A 20,776-nucleotide genomic window follows, 5' to 3' on the forward strand; every position below is an offset into this window, starting at 1 on the left:
ATGATGCAGGAACTGTTTACAGTTAAGTATCCTAAGACAATTGGTAAATAATGTACTATATACAGGTAGCATCTACATATAATTGGGACACAGTATGTGTTTCTAACCTTTCACTGGTGGTGCAGGTAATCGCCTCCTTAGCTGTCTTGATGAGTCCAAAGTGAGAGGCTGCAAAAAATGCATGTAAAACATGTTTTTTTATTCTCGAACGAGGTGTACTTATGATAAGATGTATATTACTGTATGCAAGTACCATAACTGGAATAGTCTTGGTCTTAGTGAAGCGTGACTGTTGTGGGTCCACATTGAGGCCTGCGCTCTTCAAAGCAGCAATTCTGGCAGAGATGTCAGAAGTCTGGAGCAGAAACGACACAAATATGTAACACAGTACATGTTTGATGAAGATCAGACTGATTATCTAGTTGTTACAATTGTCATTTCAATCTTTGACCTTTGATTTTAGTATGCCCATAAGGTCAATCTGTGTTTTTTTAAGAACACAACACTGCAAATATTCAGGTCTAATGAAAATGTATGCAAATCAAGCTTCAACCCACCTGCAGCTCAGACTGTTGAACCTTAGCAGCTGCAGATGCTATCTGCTCCTCCAGGAAGGACAACTCCATGTCGGACGTCCCGCTGCAGATGCCCCTTGCACACTCTTCCAAGTCACTCAGCTCCGCCTCCAGACTGTAAACCTCTCCAGCTGCCACATACACCTGCAGCATGTCAAAATCAACACAAGATTGAAATCAAGACTAGTCACATAGTATAGCATGCCATACAATGTCATAGTAAAGTATGTCATAGAAATGTCATGGTACAGTATGTCATAGAAGAAAAATTCAAAGTACAGGATGTTAATAAAAAAATAAAAAAATCCATGGTATAGCATGTCATAATAATGTCAAAGAAAGTCTTAGTATAGTATGTATGTCGTAGAAATAAAAAGTCATAGTATGTTGTGTATGTCATTTATGTCCTAAAAAAAACAAATCATAGTATAGTACAGTATGTAGAAAAAAATCATAAATACATTATAGTATTGTACGTCAAAAAAAGTCATAATATGGTATGTCAAAAAAGTCTTAAAAAAGTCACAGGATGTCGAAAAGAAGTCCTAGTATAGTATGTCAAAAAAGTCACAAAGAAATCAGTTGAAAAAAAAGTCATAAAAAAGACACAGTATAGTACAGTATATTAGAAAAAGTTGTTAAAAAAGTCATAGTATAGTATGTCGAAAAAAAGGCCTAAAAAAGACATAGTATACAGTACTATGTCAGAAAAAAAATCATAAAAGTCATAGTATAGTAAGTTGAGAAAAATCATAAAAAAGTCATAGTACAGTGTGTTGAAAAACGTCCTAAAAAGTCCTAGTATATTATGTCATAAAAGTCATAGAGTGTCAAAAAAGTCATAAAAAGTCACAGTATAGTGTGTCCAAAAAAAGTCATAAAAAATACACAGTATAGTATGTCCAAAAAAATCATAGTGTAGCATGTTGAAAAAGTCATAAAAAAGACAGAGTCTAAAAAAAGTCATAAGAAAGACACAGTATAGTACAGCATATTTTATATATAAAAAAGTAATTGTATAGTATATCAAGAAAAGTAATAAAAAAAGTCTTAGTGTAGTACGTCAAAAAGTCATAAAAAAGTCATAGTATAGTATGTCAAAAAAAGTCATAATATAATGTCAAAAAAGTCATAAAAAAGTCACAGCATAGTATGTCAAAAACAAGTCATAGTATTGTATGTCGAAAACAGTCATAGTATAGTATGTTGAAAAAAGTCATAATATAGTATGACGCAACAGTCATAAAAAAGTCATAGTATAGTATGACAAAAAAAGTCATAAAAAAGTCAAAGTATAGTATGTCGAAAACAATTATAGAATAGTATGACAAAAATGTCATAATAAAGTTATAGTATAGTATGTCAAAAAAAATCATAAAAGTCATAGTATCGTAAAAAATTCAGTCTAAAAAAAGTCATAAAAAAGACACCGAGAAAAGTAATTAAAAAAAAGTCAGTGTAGTATGTCGAGAAAAGTAATAAAAAAGTCACAGTATAGTACGTCAAAAACAGTAATGAAAAAGTCATAATATATTATGTAAAAAAATTCATAAAAAAGACACAGCATAGTATGTCAAAAACAAGTCATAGTATAGTATGTCGAAAACAGTTACAGTATATTGTGACGAAAAAAGTAATTGTATAGTATGTCAAAAAAAGTCATAAAAAAGTCATAGTATGTCAAAAACAAGTCACAGTATAGTACGTCAAAAACAATCATAAAAAAGTCATAGTACAGTATGTCAAAAAAGTCATAGTATAGTATGTTGAAAAAAGTCATAATATATTATGTCAAAAAAGTCATAAAAAGTCTAGTATAGTATGTCCAAAAAAAGTCTTAATATAATATGTCAAAAAGTCATAAAAAAGTCACAGCATAGTATGTCAAAAACGAGTTGTAGTATAGTATGTCGAAAACAGTTATAATAAAGTCATAGTATAGTATGTTGAAAAAAGACAGTATAGTATGTCAGAAAAAAAATCATAAAAAAGTCATAGTATAGTAAGTCGAGAAAAGTCATGAAAAAGTCATAATATAATATGTCAAAGAAAGTCCTAAAAAGTCATAGCATAATGTGTCAAAAAAGTCATAGAGTGTCAAAAAATCATAAAAAAGTCATGTTATAGTATGTCCAAAAAAAGTCATAAAAAAGACACAGTATAGTATGTCCAAAAAGTCATAGTATAGTATGTCCAAAAAGTCCTAAAAAGTCATAGCATAATGTGTCAAAAAAGTCATAGAGTGTCAAAAAATCATAAAAAAGTCATGGTATAATATGTCTAAAAAAAGTCATAAAAAAGACACAGTATAGTACAGTATATTAGAAAAAGTCATAAAAAAGACACAGTATAGTACAGTATATTAGAAAAAGTCATAAAAAAGTCGTGGTATAGTACGTCAAAAACAGTCATAAAAAAGTCATAGTACAGTATGTCAAAAAAGTCATAGTATAGTATGTCGAAAAAAGTCATAATATATTATTTTATTTATTTATTTATCCATCCTTTATTTAACCAGGTAATACCCATTGAGATTAAAAATCTCTTTTGCAAGGGAGACCTGGCCAAGATAGGCATCAAAATGACATCACATCATAACGTACGTACAAAGACACACACATGAAAACAAAAAATGCACTTACAATGAAATCTCAATTAAAACATTGACATGTGAGGGAGTCCAACTCAAAGCTTCTCATTTTCAGCTTAAAAATACTCAAAGGAACCAATTTACTAAGTTTCAAGATCTTCTGCAGCAAATTCCATGTAGAGGGAGCAGAGTAAGCAAAGGCCTTTTTACCCAGCTCAGTACTGACACGTGGGACAGAAAACAACAGCCTGAGAACGGAGAGAGTAATGACCAGTACTTTTTTTCATAAGAAGTGAACATAAATAAGATGGAAGCGCACCAAGAATAGCCTTATATATAACTGTATACCAATGACAAAGCCTCCGTGTAGCCAAGGCAGACCACCCTACACGAGACTACAGCTCACAGTGATGGGTGCGATCTTTACAATTAGTAATAAATCTCAACGATGCATGATAGGCTGCGTCAATCATCTGAAGGCATTGAGCAAATGAATGCATATATAGTATATCACCATAATCCAGCACAGTTAAAAAAAAGTTGATGCCACTAACCGTTTTTTAACATTACAAGAAAAACACAGCTTATTTCGAAAGTAAAAACCCAATTTTAGTCTCAACTTTCTCACTAGACAGTGAATATGAGGCTTAAATGACAGGCAGTCATCAATAACAATACCAAGATACTTATAAGTTGTAACAGTCTGTATTTCACGTCCATCAAGAGTAACCACTGAGGGAACATTCAGTGGCCTGTTCCGAAGGTCTGTGAAAAGCATACATTTGGTTTTGTCTGCATTGAGCACAAGTTTCAGCTGTAGCAAAGTATTTTGTACCACATTGAAAGCATTCTGTAAATGTGCAATGGCTTGTTTAAGAGAGGGTGCACAGCAATAAATAACTGTGTCATCTGCATAAAAATGAAAGTTTGCATCAGACACATGCCGATTAAGATAATTTATATAAATAGTAAATAAAAGAGGGCCTAATACAGAGCCTTGTGGAACCCCTTTAAAGATTGGTAAAATACCAGAGTGAACACCATCATGCTTAATGCACTGAGTTCTGTCACTAAGATAGTTTAAGAACCAAGAGACAGTTTTCTTTGAAAACTCCGATTTAAAAAGCCTAATCTTTAAAACATCATGATCAACTGTGTGATCATCTTTGGTCTTGGTCCGGACGACATTGCATTTGGGTCCGCCCCCGGACCGAGGTCCGCTAGTTGAGTATGTCTGATATAGTGTTAAAATATAAGTTATAGTATGGTATGTCGAAAAAAGTCATAGTATAATATATTGAGAAAAGTAATAAAAAAAGTCATAGTATAGTATGTCAAAAAATGTCATAAAAAAAGACATAGTATATAGTGTGTTGAAAAAATGTCAAGACATGTGAAGAGTTGAACCCCCAACCTCCAATCTTCATTTCAACTTCAGCAGCTTAGCTCACTGAGCTATATGTGAAACTTGCAACTCACCGGTTTGGCGTTGTATAGTATTTTGAAAAAGTCGTAAAAAGTCATAGTTGAGCATGTCAAAACAAGTCTCAAAAAAGTCAGTGTAGTATGTCTAAAAAAGTCATAAAAAGTCATAGAATAGTATGTCAGGGAAAAAAATAATGAAAAGGTCATAGTATAGCATGTCAAAAAAGTAATATAAAGTCATAGTATAGTATGTCGGAAAAAGTCATAAAAAGTCATAGTATATTATGTCAAAAAAGTTGTAGAATGTCAAAAAAGTCATGAAAAGTCATAGTATAGTAAGTCAAGAAAAGTCATAAAAAAGTCATAGTATAGTATGTCAGGGAAAAAAATCATGAAAAAGTCATAGTTTAGCATGTCAAAACAAGTCTCAAAAAAGTCATAGTGTAGTATGTCTAAAAAAAGTCATAAAAAGTCATAGTATAGTATGTCAGGGAAGAAAATCATGAAAAGGTCATAGTATAGTAAGTCAAAAAAGTCATAAAAAGTCATAGTATAGTCTGTTACAAAATAAGTCCTAAAAAAGACACAGTATAGTATGTCAGAAAAAAATCATAAAAAGTTATAGTATAATAAGTCGAGAAAAGACATAAAAAAGTCATATTATATAGTGTGTTGAAAAAAATGTTACAGCATGTAAGAGTTGAACCTCCAATTTTCATTTTAACTCTAGCAGCTCATCTCACTGAGCTTTATCAAATGCTTTCAATGCACTGGTTTGGCGTTGTATGGTGTGTCAAAACAAGTCATAAAAAGTCATAGTTTAGCATGTTAAAACAAGTCATAAAAAAATCATAGTTTAGCATGTCAAAACAAGTCATAAAAAGTTATAGTATAGTATGTCAGGGAAAAGAAAATCATGAAAAAGTCATAGTATATAGTGTGTTGAAAAAAGTCATAAAAAAGTCATAGTATAGTTTGTCAAAAAGTCATAAAAAAGACAGTATAGTCTGTCCAAAAAATAATAAAAAAGTCATAATATAGTATTTAAAAAAAAGTCAAAAAAGTCATAGCATAGGATGTTGAAAAAAGTCATTAAAAAGTCATAAAATAGTACGTCGTAAAAAGTCATAGTATAGTATGTGAGGGAAAAAAAACATGAAAAAGTCAAAGTATATAGTGTGTCGAAAAAAGTAATAAAAAGGTCATAGTAAAGTACTGTATCTTGAAAACAAGTCATGGTATAGTATGTCAAAAAATATCAATAAAAGTCATAGTATAATATGTTGAAAAAAAGTTATAATATAGTCTGTCAAAAAAAGTTAAAAAAAATCATATTATAGTATGTTGAAAAAAGTCATAGTATAGAGTGTGGCATGTGAAGAGTTGAACCTCTTCATTTGAACTCTAGCAGCTCATCTCATTGAGCTATGACTGAAGCTTGCAACACGCTGGTTTGGTGTTGTATAGTATGTCAAAACAAGTCATAAAAAGTTCATAGTGTCGTATGTCTAAAAAAGTCAGAACAAGTCATAGTTAAGTATGTTGAAAATCTCATTGCACATGAACAGTTGAACACCTAACTTCCGATTTTCATTCTCCAGCTCCAGCAATTTATCTCACTGATCTATTTGCAAAGCTCGCAAGGCACTGGTTTCACATTGTATTTATTGCTGACATTAAGAAAGACAAAAAACTCAGTATAGTATGTCGAGAAAATTCATATAGTCATATAGTATAGTATGCTGAAAAAAAGTCATAAAAAAGTCATAGTATGTTGAGAAAAGTCATAAAAAGTTGTAGTACAGTATGCTGAAAAAAAGTCATAAAAAAGTCATATTATAGTGTGTTGAAAAAATCATTAAAAAAATGTCATATAATGTATGTTATAAAAAGTCATAATATAGTCAGAAGTTAAAGTTGGCCTTGAACAATCCGGCAAGGCGTGCCGGCACATTCAATTAATAAATAATGAATAAATAAATGAGTCAGTGAGTCCATGAACGAGGCAAGTGCCTGTAGTTAGTTCACATGTTTGTATACATTTGTTATAATAATAATAATCAGTTAAACAGGGGAGATCACGTTGTCAGTATCTACCGGTTACTACAGCAGATGTACTGCTGATCTGGGTTTTTTAGCTGAGCTAGAAAGAGAATATTTGGTTTGTGATGCTTTTTTGTGATGCACATCATTGTTCTATGTGAAGATGTAAGAACATATTTAATTGCACTTATTGTAAATAAAGTATAACAGTACTCATTGTGCAGTAAACTGTTTCTAGTGTTTTACTATTCATAATAAAAAGCTCACTTACATTCTCCTCCAGTCTGGAGAACTGTTGATCCAGTTTCTTGGGGTCTGTGTTGGGGGGCAGGACGGTGCTAGAGAGTCGGGGGCCGTCTCCTCCCTCCACCCCTTGCAGCAGCAGCTCTTCAGTGGCATTCAACACTTTCAGGACCTCAGTGGTAATGCTGCGCAGAGACACCGCCGTGTACCTCTACAACACAGAGACAAGGTGGCTGACTGAAATCTTTGAACACCTGGTATTTAGCAGTTTGATGAAAATAAAATTAATTTTAAATGTCTTATGTTAAAATTAACTAACTAGAATTTCGGCCTAGCACTTGTGTGCCAACCAGTCAAAGTGTAGTTAACATCCATTCTGTTTACAGCCATTCAGTCTCTCCAGACTCATAATATATCATGTGAAGGAATTTAATAAAAATGTATTGAGTGTATTTTGTCATAATTTGCGTATTAATTCTTAAATTAGGGTAAAAAATGTCACAGCAACCTTTGACAACCAAAATCTTATCAGTTCATCCTTAAAGTGCTCATATTATGCTTTTTGGCTTTTCCCATTTCCTTATTGTGTTATCTATCTTTTTTGTGCAGGTTTACAAAATGAAAAAGCCCAAAGTCCACCCCAAAGCAACTTACCCTCCCCAACAGAAAACACTGTTCACAAACTGCTCCAAACAGCTCAATTGTAGTCCAGCCTTTTCTTCTGTGACAAAGGTGCGTAACTTTGTAACACACGTTACAATGCTCGCCTTGCTGCTAGCATGGCACGCCCTCGTACTCTGCTTCTGACTGGCTAGTAGTCCTTACCTGGGTACTGCACATGTGCGCCTCCCAACAAAGATGCAATAGAAGTGTGATGCCTCGCTCTGTAGCTAAAATGGAGAGCTCAACACAAGGGTGAAAAGAGGAGCTGCAGCAATGTGCCGTACAAAAATAATATGGTGTTTTTTGAAAATTAAACCAAGTAAACCTATTCTGATATAATCTCTAAATACAAATATAAACCTTAAAATGAGCATAATATGCACACTTTAAGTCCAAGTGGACATTTATGCAAATTTTGAAGAAATTCCCATAAGGCACTCCTGAGATATCATGTTCACAAAAAAAGGACAGATGCACGGACAACACGAAAACTTAATGACTCCGACCACAACTTTCGCCAGCATAGAGGCATAAAAAACAGCTAGGCTTAAACTTTGTACCCTCAGAATTTGAAATAAGGAACATTGATGGTGGTTTACCTTCCTTTTTGCGGAAATTCTTTGCCAATCATGGAAAGGAAAGGAGAAAAAGACCTGCTGTCCATAATCCATAATGTGTAACGTTATATAATTGCTGTTCTGTACTATTTGTTCGAAAATACCCTAATTATCAAAAACTCTAAAATACATTACTACTTTAAATGAACAAACAAACAAAAATGATTTCCTCTGTAGAGGAGGGGCATCTATCATATCCACAGTGAGTACCATAATTGGATAATTCATTTTATATTAAGGTGGCCAACTCAGGATGTTTTGCAAAAAAACACCAGCATGACCAGGATAATACCATATTAAAAATAAAGTTAGGAGGTCAGATGCATGCATGTAACTATGAAAGCAAAGAAAGAAGAAAAAAGTGATTCAAAATTGCAAATGAAGTACACCTACAGCTTTAAGTGCAATGATGACCATACTGCCTTCCTAAAGCAAAACAAACCCTCACCTGCTCCAGCAGAGATGAGATAGTCTCTATTGTTTTGTAAAGCTCCATGTCACTACCCTACAGCACACAGAGAGAAGCACAGAAGAAGAACCCACAGGACAGACAGGGAAGTAAATCAGCATCAAATTGAGTTGATTAGTAGTTTAGTAGCAATTACAATGCAAAGAATAGTTATTAAGGAGTTACTCAAATGTAAGGGTTTTCTTCTAAGTGAGCCTTTGTAACTTTCATTGAGCTCTGTGGCAACAAGTGGCCATTACAATATGGGTCATTTTAAAATGATGTGTGATGATAAAATGTGTGTTGGTCACACAAATCATCTAGCAGATGCCAAGTGACAGATTTAGAGGAGAATGGACAGGAAAGAAACAAATGGCTTGGTATTTCTGAGCATCAAAAGCTCTGAATGTATTCCAAATGTGCAATGGTGGGTTTTATTGCTAATTAATTCAACTTTTCCTTTGTTAAAGGTAGAATGTCTCATTTCCCTTTCAAAAGTTACATAGACTCACTTTAATGCTGAAATCACAATAAACTGTTAGTGGAGAATATAAGGGTATACATGGGCTTTTGAAAGGACATAGGACTTTTGTTACTCTTGCGGGGAGTAATGTTGCATGTATTATGCATCACTGTCCAGAGTAAGATAAAAAAATATAGTTTTTACGCTTTGAATCTCCTCAGGTGACAGTGAGCCCTCCAGTAGAGAAGACATGCTGCTCTGCTCCATGTTGTCTGCATTTTCTCCTTTGGTTTCCTCCAGTCTTATATTCATTTCCTTATTTTCAAAAGCTACCTCTGCAGTATCTTCTTGCATCTCTGTAATTTTCCACTCAGTTGTGACTTTTCCTTGTTTGTCATGATCCTTAAGTGCCGCTTTGATTGCTAAATGTCTTTTTTCTTGTGCATCTTCATCGGTTTCCTGTTCATTTTCATTTTTACCTGTGGCATCTCCACTCTCATTTTTTCTGGAAATATCTCCTTGAATTTGCTCACATACATTTTCACCTGGTCTTTCTCTCACAGCTGACTCTGACATCAAGTTGTCGTCTTGACTTTGGACCCATTCAGCACTTTCTGTCTCCTCTGATTCATTTGTGCTTTGTGCATCGACAGCTGTTTCCTCAAATCCATTTTTGAACCCAATTTTTACATTCTCATCTGTCTCTTCTTCCTCTGGCTTTCTATTTTTGCTCCCATTTTCTGCAGCTTCTTTCTTCGATGTCTCTATCTGCATGTCGTCCAAAGTCATCGTTAACATGCTGCTGATTATTCTGTGAAATTCTGCATCCTCCTCATCGCTGTCTGTTGCTGTCTCCTGACTCTCTTTGCTTTCACTAATCTTTTCCTGTCTCTCTTCTCCTTCCGTTTTGTCTTGCCACTTCTCTAGTTGGACTTTTGTCTCATGTAAGGATATCTCCTCCATTTTCTCTGCTTGCACCACTGTTTCTGACTCCATCTCTTGTCTTTGTTCTGTCTCTTTTGCTTTATTAGCCTTGTCCTCTTTCATAACTTCCACTTTTTCACATGTATGCCCCTTTACCATTCCTTCATTCTCATCTGTTACTTTCTCCTCCATGCAATTTTTGTGTTCCTCTACCTCTGTTTGATCTTGTTGGACATCTTTAAATTTTTCATCACTGCTCTCTGTCTTTCTTTCCTCAATTTCATACCTTAAATCAAACATTGTCACATCCATATCTCCAAATGATTCTCTCCTTTCCCGATTCTTTTCCACTGCTTCCTTCCTCTTGATTCCTCCTTCGTTTCCTTCCTGCTCCACCTCCACCTCATTCTCTCCAACTCTATCCAGCTCATCCTCAGTTGAAGAAAACTGGGAAGCACTAACTAGACTGGCCAAATCACGGAGTTGAGCGGCATGGACGTCTTTTTCCGCCTCCAGTTTCCACAGCTTCACTTCGTCTATCGCTTCCTTCCCCTCTTCACCTATGCCTGCTTGGTCCAACTCATCCTCTGTGGATGAAAACTGGGTGGCATTGGCTTGGTTAGCTAATCGACATACTTTCACTGCCAGCTCCTCCTCTTCCTCCTCCTCCTCCTGCTCCTCCTCGCCTGTTTTCTTCTCTTCATCCATGACGCCAACTCTGTCCAGCTCATCCTCTGTGGAGGAGAACTGGTTGGCCCTGACTTCTTTTTCCAGCTGACAGAGTTTAGAACTAAGACTATCTGTCTTTTTCACCTTTTCCTCATTCACATCTTCATCCCCATCTTCTTCCCATTCTTCTTTACTCTGTCCAACTTTGTCTAACTCATCATCAGTAGATGAGAAGTATGTGAGTGTGGACTGTGCGATGAGCCTGAATAATCTGTATTTCATCTCTTTATCATCTACGTCTTCCTCTTCCTCTGTTCTTTCTTCATCCAAGTCGATCTCCATCTTCCACAGCCTCTCATCTTCTTCATCTCTGTCCTCGCTCCCCTGTTTCTTTTCCTCCCTCTGTCCATCATTACTAGCATCTCTCACTTCTTCTTCTCCTCCGGTGGAGCACTCAGAAACTCGGCCTGCTAGCTGATGTAGTTTTAGCGTGAGCTCCTGCTCAATCCGATATGCTCCATGTCCTGTCATGTCATCCTCGAGGTGAAAAGGTTCATGTGCAGAGTCAGAAAGATGTTGCAGATGGTTGTACTTCGTTGCTGTGATCCTGAATGCAAGATACAACAATTTAGAGGGTCTGTTTTCCTCTTGCTGGGGCTGCTATCAAGAAGTGTATTACTAGATGTATTTACCAGATTGTGGGTCACCTGTTACTCTGTTTCATTTGTAACTTATTCTCGTCATTTTTTTGTGATGTCCTCAGACGGAAATAATTAAACTCTCTCACCGAATATCTAAACTTTTATCCAGTTTCAACCTGTCTTATTTTGTTTCAACAAGGTCTCTTCTTCGTTTTGAAAATTCCTCTATGCAGTGAACAAAATTCCATAACAATATACAGTATGCATATTTCTGTGGTGAATGAAGTATGACTTACTCTAATGTATGTCATTTGCTTTTTAGCAGTTATTATTTGTATCTGTGTAAGTCAGGCAGCATTTCAACTCCACAATTGTTTGTATTTTATTCAAGTTTTATTATATTCTTAGTTGCCATTAATTAGGTACACTAAACTAAAACTGATTACATCTAACAACAGTCCTGCAATAAATTCAACTTGCATGTGAAACTGTTTTAAAAAAGGGTGTTGATTCAACTTTATGGTCATTTATGAGTCTGTAGTTTGTGGGGCTGCTGAATTAAATTTCTGAGTGGGGTTTCTAATATGTTGTCCACCCCCATTAATACCAATAAGGGGAGACAAGAGAGCAAAAATCTTTTTATTTGTTTATAAGGAATATAGGGTACTTTATTTTTATTTTTGAATATTCTTTCTTTCTTATTTATCTAAAACAAAAGAAAGGAATTCACAAACCTTTACAGAAAATTTAACATGTTACAGAACCAGAATTGGCAGTTTCACATAGTTATGTAAAGCCTACTTAGCTAAATCATTATTTTGATTAAACTCTTTTTTTTGCTGTGATTAAAAGATCTTCCAATTTCATTTAATCTCATCAGTTTGTAGTTTAATGTAATTTATTTCTTACCAGCACAGATGAAGACAAATCTTTTTTACTTCTCTTTTTCCTCCGTGATCTCCTGACTTTTTCCACCTCTGGCTCTGCAGCAGCCTTGCTCTCAACTTCTACTCCGGCTCTTTCCACGTTAAAGTTCACATCGATGATGCTGGTCCTGCGGGAGGATGAAGGTCGCCTGATCTCTGCAGGTACCTTCCTCTTGAAAAGAGCGAGCAGAGGTGTGTTAGGCTTCCAGTTCCCCTCAGAGTCTGAAAACAGATCGCCTCTGCTACCTCGGCGGCCCAACAGAACGGACGGCATCCTGTCGCGGTTGTCCTGCTGGTTGGAGTTAGAGTCTGTCATCATCCTGTGGATCTCCTGGAGGACGGCACCCCAGGATCTGTCAGGTTCGGGTTTGGTTTCGAGGTCCGAGCCCATGCCTTCGTAAGCGGACACCACTTCAGACTCCCTCTCCAAGGCACTGAAGACCAGGCTCTTCCTTTTGGTCAGCAGGCTGGGACGAGACAGCTGAGCGCTCTGCAGGGCGATCCAGTTCCCGTCTGGGCTCTTCAGCACTGAGGACACACCTGCACACACACACATGCATACACACACACCGATTACTTTTTGATAATCGATTAGGTAAAATCTTTGAGCTAAAATAGAATTTGATGCTTCTCTTGGTTAATAATAAATGGAATATTTTGATTGTGCAAAGATAACCAGTTACTGGCACAACAAAACCTAAAAGTACTGGTGGCTTTGTGAAGTTAAAGAGCAACAAGATCTTACCAGTGTTGTCTAGCCGGTCTACACTCTTCCACGTTGACATAGCTGATCCACCTCCGTCCTTCTTTAGCGCCTGTGAGGAGTCTTGCATCAGACCTGGAGGGTCATTGTCCAACAGTGAGAAGGCAGAGTGTGACCTCTGAGAGGAGAAAAATGACAAATAAAAATGAGTGAATGTTTTGTCACAGTCACACTGGATGTCTGACTCTGCAATAAGACGAAGTCAGTGGAGCAAGTTGACCAGGTTAACCAGCAGAGGTCAGCACTTGTCACCATAAGTAAAATACTCATTTTTGCAGGAAAATGGTCCCTGTCACTAATATATAATCTTATATCTGACAATATTAAGATTATTATTACTGATGCATTACTGTGTAATCAGCATTTTACAGTAGCTGCTTGAGGAGGAGATAGTTTTGCAAACTTTATATACAGTTTGTTAGTTTAGTCCAGTGTTTTTTAACCTAGGGGCCAGAGCGCCTCCAAAGAGTCAAGATGAAGCCGAGGGGTCGTGAGATGATTAATGAGGCTGCTACACAAATGTATACTTATATTTTGGACTTTTCTTAGATTTGTTTTGAATAAATATTAGATAATTTTACCTGTTTGAGCTTCTAACAGTTATGTTATTTAAATTAAACCATCTGAGAAGTTTAGAAGGGATTTTTTGTGTGCAAACAACTCAAAAGACATCTGAACATCTCATAAATATCTCATAAACACAGTTTTATTTGTAAAGGGAATCAAGCCAAAATAGTTGGCAACCACTGGTTTAGTTTAATTTTTTATAATAAATGAAAATGCAGTACTAGATGGACTTTTCACAACTGTTTCTTCTACACAGCCATTGTATATTTATTGTACAGTAAAATTTTAAGTTATTGTGTTTACCCAGAGGCCTGGTTGGTGTTTGAGGGAGCTGGAGGCTTGATCACAGTTGAACTGATGATAAAGGTCAGTGTTGTGTTCAAGTGGCCAAGCCTGGTCATAATCTGCCCTCATCTGAGCCAAAGTCTTCCTCGTGCTAATAATCTAAGAGAGACAGAGACATGATTAGGGCTGCACATGGCTCTGTACAAACACAAAAATCTACAGGTTTTGCTTTAAGGTGCACTTTAATTCAACATAATCACACACTATAAACTGTTACTGTGCAAAGTGAGTGTTTGCAGCTCAGACAGAAAAATCTAAATATTTATTTTCTTACTTTTTGCACGATAGTTTTGGTTAGTTCCTCAATGAGCTCTCCTCTGTGCTCCCGCAGATAGTGAGCCTCATTCTGCTTCCCCTGGTAAACAACAAAAACACCACACAAATAAGAAAGCTATGCAGCACCACGCACACACAAATACGCACTATAAGCTGATTACTCCTCCAAACTGTGGCCATTTCAAAGATGTTGAGAGAAGAAAAAATATTTTTATATACCGTAGTATTTTAGAAAGTGGCTGCAGAAGCAGAAATGTACTTTGTGATTGTACTGGAGTTGTAATTATTTGAAAAATATATAGAAACCAGTAGAAGACATGCATTACGCCTATTTAGCCACGTAGGAAAACATTGTAAGATATGAACCAAGGTGCAGAGATTAATTGCAATAGGGGGCCGCGTTGTTTGTACAGCATTTGTTCCGTGTCTCTTTGTGGTCATTTGCGTCTCTTGTTGAAAAACTGCAGTTGAACTTAAGTATTTCTTTTATACTTGAGATGACACCAGGTTGTCAAACTTCTGTCCAAAACTTCCTGGCACAGCAGATTCACACCAACACAGGTATTATACTAAATACTTTTAGAACAGAACAATATTTTAGATGCAGAAGATTATATTTTCATAAAACAGTGGTATTCTGCAGTTCTGAGTTTACTGTATTTTAATGAAATTACACAATCAGAAAGCAGGACATTCTACTTTTAACTAAGCTTTGTGACATTCCAACAACAAATATTCAGTTTAAACCGAGATCCTGGACCGTTCAGTAACACACTGATGAGTCAAAGCCTCCCTCATGTTGTCATGTTGGTTTACAAACCTTTTGTATCTGAGGAGACCAGGTAAGCCTGGTCTACAAAAAAACAATGTTTTGTAGAAAGTTTATCATATCAATAGTGTCCCTTGTGAAAGACGGACGGGTTTTCAGTTTGATAAACAAAGGGAACTTTATGTACAGTGTAGAATACAAGAATTAAATTAAAATATAGTCTTTGTTATTTTTCCATCAGAGTTTGTTATAAACAGTGTTCTAAAATTGTGACGTAAAAGTAACTTCACTATGTCCAATACGACCAATGATCCACGTTATTTGGCATTTTTTGTTGGCCTAACAATGGTATTGTCTTACACTGTAGTATTAAACTATCATTTGTATTACAGCATAATCCTGATTGTTTTCCATAATCTGATTTAAAATCTGACTCAAAAGAAAAAAAGAAAAGAAATCAGATAAGGAGGAACATGATGAAATGACGGCAGAGGATACTGTACTTATTAAAGTGCATGTGTTGCAGACCAATAAAAAAATACCATCCTGCAGTATCTACAATACAGTACCTTTAAAAAAGCTCATTATAGTGCGCAGATGTAAATTTATGTCAAAGAAAACAACTTAACGGTTTTGGGACACATAGTGCTGGACAGTGTGTGCAGATAAGCAATTTAACAATCCATGTATAATGCCAGTCTATTTAGAAGACAGGATAAACAACCTGATTGGCAGTGTCGGACTCAGCCTTGGAAATGGCCTCGTCTACAGCTTCCTCTGCCACCCGCAATGCCACAGTGAGTGTCTCTGCCATGCTGTGCTCTGACACAAAGAAACAATCACTTGTGTTGTTGTTACCTGAATGATGCTTTAAATGGAATTGAAATCAAAGTAACAGACAGAGACGTGACCAAGAGGAGCAGCTTTTCATTCATGTTTTTGGTCACTATTCCTGTTAGTGCAGTGAACTGGGAGAATGAAGATAAGTGAGGGCAGAGCTGGACAGCAAACAAGAGAGCAAAACAGACTGAAAACAGACTAAAAACATCACTGTTTGACATGCCAGAAGATCACAGCATAAATCAAGATCAAAAAGCATCCCTCCAATGCTTCATCTGCTGTAAAGCACTAGGTTCTGGGAATAAATATAAGTTCATGGATTCACGGGAGGATTACAAAGACCCCAATATAAACTTGAACTGACAAATGTACCAACAGAGGGTCAGTTGTGGAGATTTCTTATAGAGATTGAATTAGGCACTCACTATTAAGAGGCTTAATTACAAACTGAGGCAACTCACTCGTGGCCCTAAAGATTACAGGTTTCCTGAAATGATTTTTTTAACAACTGACATGGAATGGATCTTACAATGACTCCTGCATTTTTACCTTTCTTTTACCTCATTCTTGAGTCACTGTGTCAACATCTTGTTGTAACACACATTATGGAAAATACACATATTTTCTTTTTTCTTGTAGAGTCACATAAGAATATCAGTACTACTTATCTTATTTTAGCACTGAACAGAGGAAACACCCTGGCTCTGTTCAACATAACAAAATCCACCTGCTAGCAATTCTAAAGCTCACAAATGAATGTATCTTGTTTAATCAGTACAACCCACTAAATGGAATTGGCCTCAAGGTTGATCTTGTGAATCAGATAAGTAGCACTTAATCAGCTTCTAAGCAAACTAGGTTGGGGAATACACAGCTCATTTTTGCCTCTTAGAGAGTTAATCTGGTACTGGTATAAGATGTACCACTTCAGTACATAAATATAAAATAAAATTATTAGAACCACGTAGAGAGCTACAACTAATGCTTTTACCAGTGCAGTATATATAACTGCTACTAGGGTATTGCTTCTGCACGCCAACTTCTAGTATTTGTGCCACTACAACTATGATTACATTGTTTGCTACAGTATTATTACTACTACAGCAGGTACTTTAAGAGACTCCAGCATTGCTACAGTACCACTTATAGAGATACAGTATACAGTATTTATAATGCACAAAACCTGAGTTGGCTATTCACATATGATAAACACGTACAGTATCTGGGAGATGAGGGAAAAATCCCTTTATAGGGTCAACTTCTTTCTTCTGTTTCTCAGTGCATACTTTCTTTGAAATGTTGCACATAGTGTAAACAGAAATTATGCAGAGTATAGAGTATATCCTTTAGTTTGGCATTCGTGCTACCAGAAGATGTCTTGGCACAGAAATGAAAGCTTAAATTCTATTAATCCAAAAATGACTTTACAAAATGCTACACATAAATAGGTGTACAGTACAAACAAGGATCTGTGAAATCATTATAAAACATGTCTGCACCTTGACTTTGTCTATAGAAGGTTGAGTCACTCCCACAGACGCTGCCCTCATTGCAGATACTCTCCTCATAGGCGCTGCCCTCTGCGCACACACACACACACACACACACAGATGTCACACAGATGTCACACAGATGTCATGTACATGAAAAGACAGATGCAGTAGATTCACAGGGGATTAAGACGTCATCTTGAAACTATGCCAGGGTTGTTGTTGTTTTATAACTTAGATGGGACATTAAGCAAAAAAGATGAATGAATAAATAAATACAAAAAGGAAAGTGCGACTTTTATGTTTCACTTGGTTGTTCACTTTTAATGTGTGTAATGGCTGTTTCATATGGTATCAATTTTATGCATCAACTACAGTATATAGTCTCTAATAACAGAAAAGGTTTGCCCTTTGTTTGCTGGTTTGTTTGTCAGCAGGAGGAGGAATACTACTTGCCCAATTTCCATGAACTTGGTGAAAGGGTGTAGCATGGACCAAGGAAGAACACATTACATTTTGGAGCAATCTAGTTCACAGGGCAGATATACATTATTTTTCACATTACTACATAACTTCATTTTAGATAGTTTGTGACAGATTAGCAGAGTTCAGTCAGTCAGTTTCTCCTTTTTAACTGTGAGCCCTAATCTCTTTTCATGGCATGTAAATATTCATGCAACAATGCAGCCATTTGTAGTTATGTAAGTGCATTAGAGAGGACGCTTGGTATTACCAGGTGACCTGATGTGCCGCTGGTTTAGAGGTACAGCAGAGTACACAAGGTCACTCCCAATCATTTTATGGGGCAAAGAGACTTAGACCAATTGTTGATTACTTTGAAAATGCAGAATGCACTCTACTCTTCTATTGCTAAAAAACCCTAGAGGCAAGCATAAGTTCACTGATTTAGATATCCTGTAAAAACAGAATTATGTTTTTTTGTATTTTTTGCAGCATGGACTTTGTTACTGTGATCTCTGATGGGAGAGTGTGTGTGTGTGTGTGTGTGTGTGTGTGTGTGTGTGTGTGTGTGTGTGTGTGTGTGTGTGTGTGTGTGTGTGTGTGTGTTGTGCGCGCGCTTCTGTGTTGTATCATCTAATGACTTTTGACACATTTGGCCGCAGCACAGGAACATGAAAAAGACTCATGACCAACACAGATAGCTCCACAACATCAGCTGAAAGGTCACAGTAACCCTAAAGGCCCCATCAGACTCTCAGGAAGGTGAACTGACATCTTTTACATGAGTATATGTATTTCACTGTAGTATTTTTATACATAAGAAACATTATACTAACTAGAACTGCAAGCAGTTATAACCAGGCTCCAAGCCAGTAAGCCAATAATTGAGAACAAAGGATTTGGGGGGTTAGTACATGGAAGAGAGGGGGAGGAGACAAGATAAAAAGGATGGAAGGTCAAGTTGGCTTTCACATTGTTTGACAATACTTCAAACATCAACAAGAACTGACATCACCCAACATTGCTTAGAGCACCTTGAATTGATTGACTAAAAAAATCCAAAACTGATCTACGTTGACAAAAACACCAACTAATGGCCAATCTTCTTCATGTATTGAGTTATTGGCCAAAATACAAACTTTGATCATAAGTCCCCCCTTATGGCGGATACTTAGCAAATTTGGCATAGCGCATTGAAGTGCAACTATAATCTTAACCTTTTTGTTGACAGGATTTAAATTGACAGAGATATGATACATGTCATGTTTGGTAGCTAGCTAGGATAATTTGTTTGGTCAACAAAACCAGAACCCAAAGTGTAAGAATGCAAAACGCAAACATCAGTAAATATTGAGAGGTGTGAGCCGTAAGTTCTGTGGTACATTGCCATTACAAATATCCAAGAGCCCTAAATGATTTTTGACAACCTCTGGTCAGTCTAATTTCATTTTCTATAAAAGCTTGTAAAACACCCCTGTTGTCCATAGTCAATCTATGAACATCATTTCTTTTCAGGACTGACTGTGCTATTACAATATTTGTGCTGCACGGAGGTCACTTGAATGTTAAAAAGGTTGTAGGACAATAAAGACAAAAAAATAAAAAGGAACATGAATCTTACATATACTGTATATATATATATATATATATATATATATATATATATATATATATATATATATATATATTGATATCACACACACAGCAATGCCACACAAGTATTTGTGTTGTCTAAAACAGTTCTATATATTTGGAGTCATCCAGGGTAAAAACAAACATATTGAACATTATAATTCATATAAAGGACAAATTTGTTAAATTTCTTACATGCAGTGTATCAATCTTGCAACTAACAGTTCGGATTAATTGCACAATGACCCCAAAAAACAAAGTTATGAATCAGAAGTGCCGTTTGGCGTCATATACGTCACACTCGACATCATGAGGGATAAAATGGCCCAAAATGGTCTACGTAGATTATAGCGCCCCCTAATGACCTATCTTTACCAAATTTGTGACAGAGCACCAGATCTTTTGCACGGCCTAGGACGAGTTTGAAGGAGTTGGTTTTGTGCTTAGCGCAATGCTGCAAAAAAGACTTGGAGCAGAACTGGGCGTGGGCTATATGTGTAATATTTGGTAAGTTAGGTCAAATATCCTTTAATTAAATTAAATTAATTAAATCCTCGGATGAGCTGTTCATGAGATATAAACGTTTTGTATTTGTAGCGCCCCTGGTGGCCAGTGCCAATCTTCATGAAATTTGTTTTAAAGCCTCAGAGAGTCTATCAAGAGCCAAGGAATAATCTAAAGTTTGGCTCAACAGCATTTATTTTGGCCAAGATATGGCAAAGTTGTTTTTTTCATAGTTATCTACACAAATTTGTTTGTGCGTAATGGGCGAAAATTTAATTCTATAGAAAATCTTTTAACTAAATTTTGTCAGGTCGGTCGGGAGACACTATGTGCCAATTTTTGTGCAGATCAATGGCACGGTCTAGGAAAATGGCACGGTTTGAAAAAGTTGTTTTTTGATAAATCACAATTTGTCACACATAAAAGTCTAAGCGGAAATGGGTGTGGCCTATATCTCATTTGGGTTGCAACAAAGCAACCCCAGAAGTGGAACGTCGTGGACATAGACTAGCTCAGATATGATCATGTTAGCATTGACACTGTGAGCATGTAAGCATGCTGACGATAACATTTTTCTCAAAGCACTGCTGTGACTAAGTATAGCCTTACAGAACCACTAGCATGACTGTAGACCGTCTTGTTTTTCTTCCAGTGTAGTCGATGTAAGTTAATTTTTTCTAAATAAAAGAAATAAAGGAAGAAATTGGTGAAAGAACAAGTTGGCAGAGTTTAATTATTACTGGACAATATATATATATATATATATTATACTTTGTACTTACGATTAGCATAATTTTGACTTCTGACTCTTTCCTATATTGCTCCTAATGCCTGTATTTCTTTACTGCATGTGAAATAAGCATCAAGTAATGATTACTATGCATGTATGTGTTTTGTTCCT

At 36.1% G+C, this 20,776-nt stretch overlaps 1 protein-coding gene across 1 annotated transcript in view; it reads right to left on the reverse strand.

Annotated features, from left to right (window-relative positions):
* The window catches only part of myripa (myosin VIIA and Rab interacting protein a), a 37,637-nt gene that overhangs the window by 1,234 nt on the left and 15,627 nt on the right, over window positions 1–20,776 (reverse strand). Inside the window, exons 6-17 of the mRNA XM_032531830.1 lie at window positions 17,287–17,367; window positions 15,672–15,769; window positions 14,177–14,257; window positions 13,861–14,001; window positions 12,973–13,108; window positions 12,211–12,767; window positions 9,272–11,320; window positions 8,605–8,661; window positions 6,905–7,087; window positions 558–719; window positions 254–355; window positions 108–168 (exon numbers count right to left, since the gene is read on the reverse strand). Coding sequence (XP_032387721.1) covers window positions 108–168; window positions 254–355; window positions 558–719; window positions 6,905–7,087; window positions 8,605–8,661; window positions 9,272–11,320; window positions 12,211–12,767; window positions 12,973–13,108; window positions 13,861–14,001; window positions 14,177–14,257; window positions 15,672–15,769; window positions 17,287–17,367 — 3,708 coding nt within the window. The remainder of the gene's footprint in view (window positions 1–107; window positions 169–253; window positions 356–557; window positions 720–6,904; window positions 7,088–8,604; window positions 8,662–9,271; window positions 11,321–12,210; window positions 12,768–12,972; window positions 13,109–13,860; window positions 14,002–14,176; window positions 14,258–15,671; window positions 15,770–17,286; window positions 17,368–20,776) is intronic.

The sequence above is a fragment of the Etheostoma spectabile genome, chromosome 12 (assembly GCF_008692095.1).
Source record: "Etheostoma spectabile isolate EspeVRDwgs_2016 chromosome 12, UIUC_Espe_1.0, whole genome shotgun sequence".
NCBI classification, from domain to species: Eukaryota; Metazoa; Chordata; class Actinopteri; order Perciformes; family Percidae; genus Etheostoma; species Etheostoma spectabile.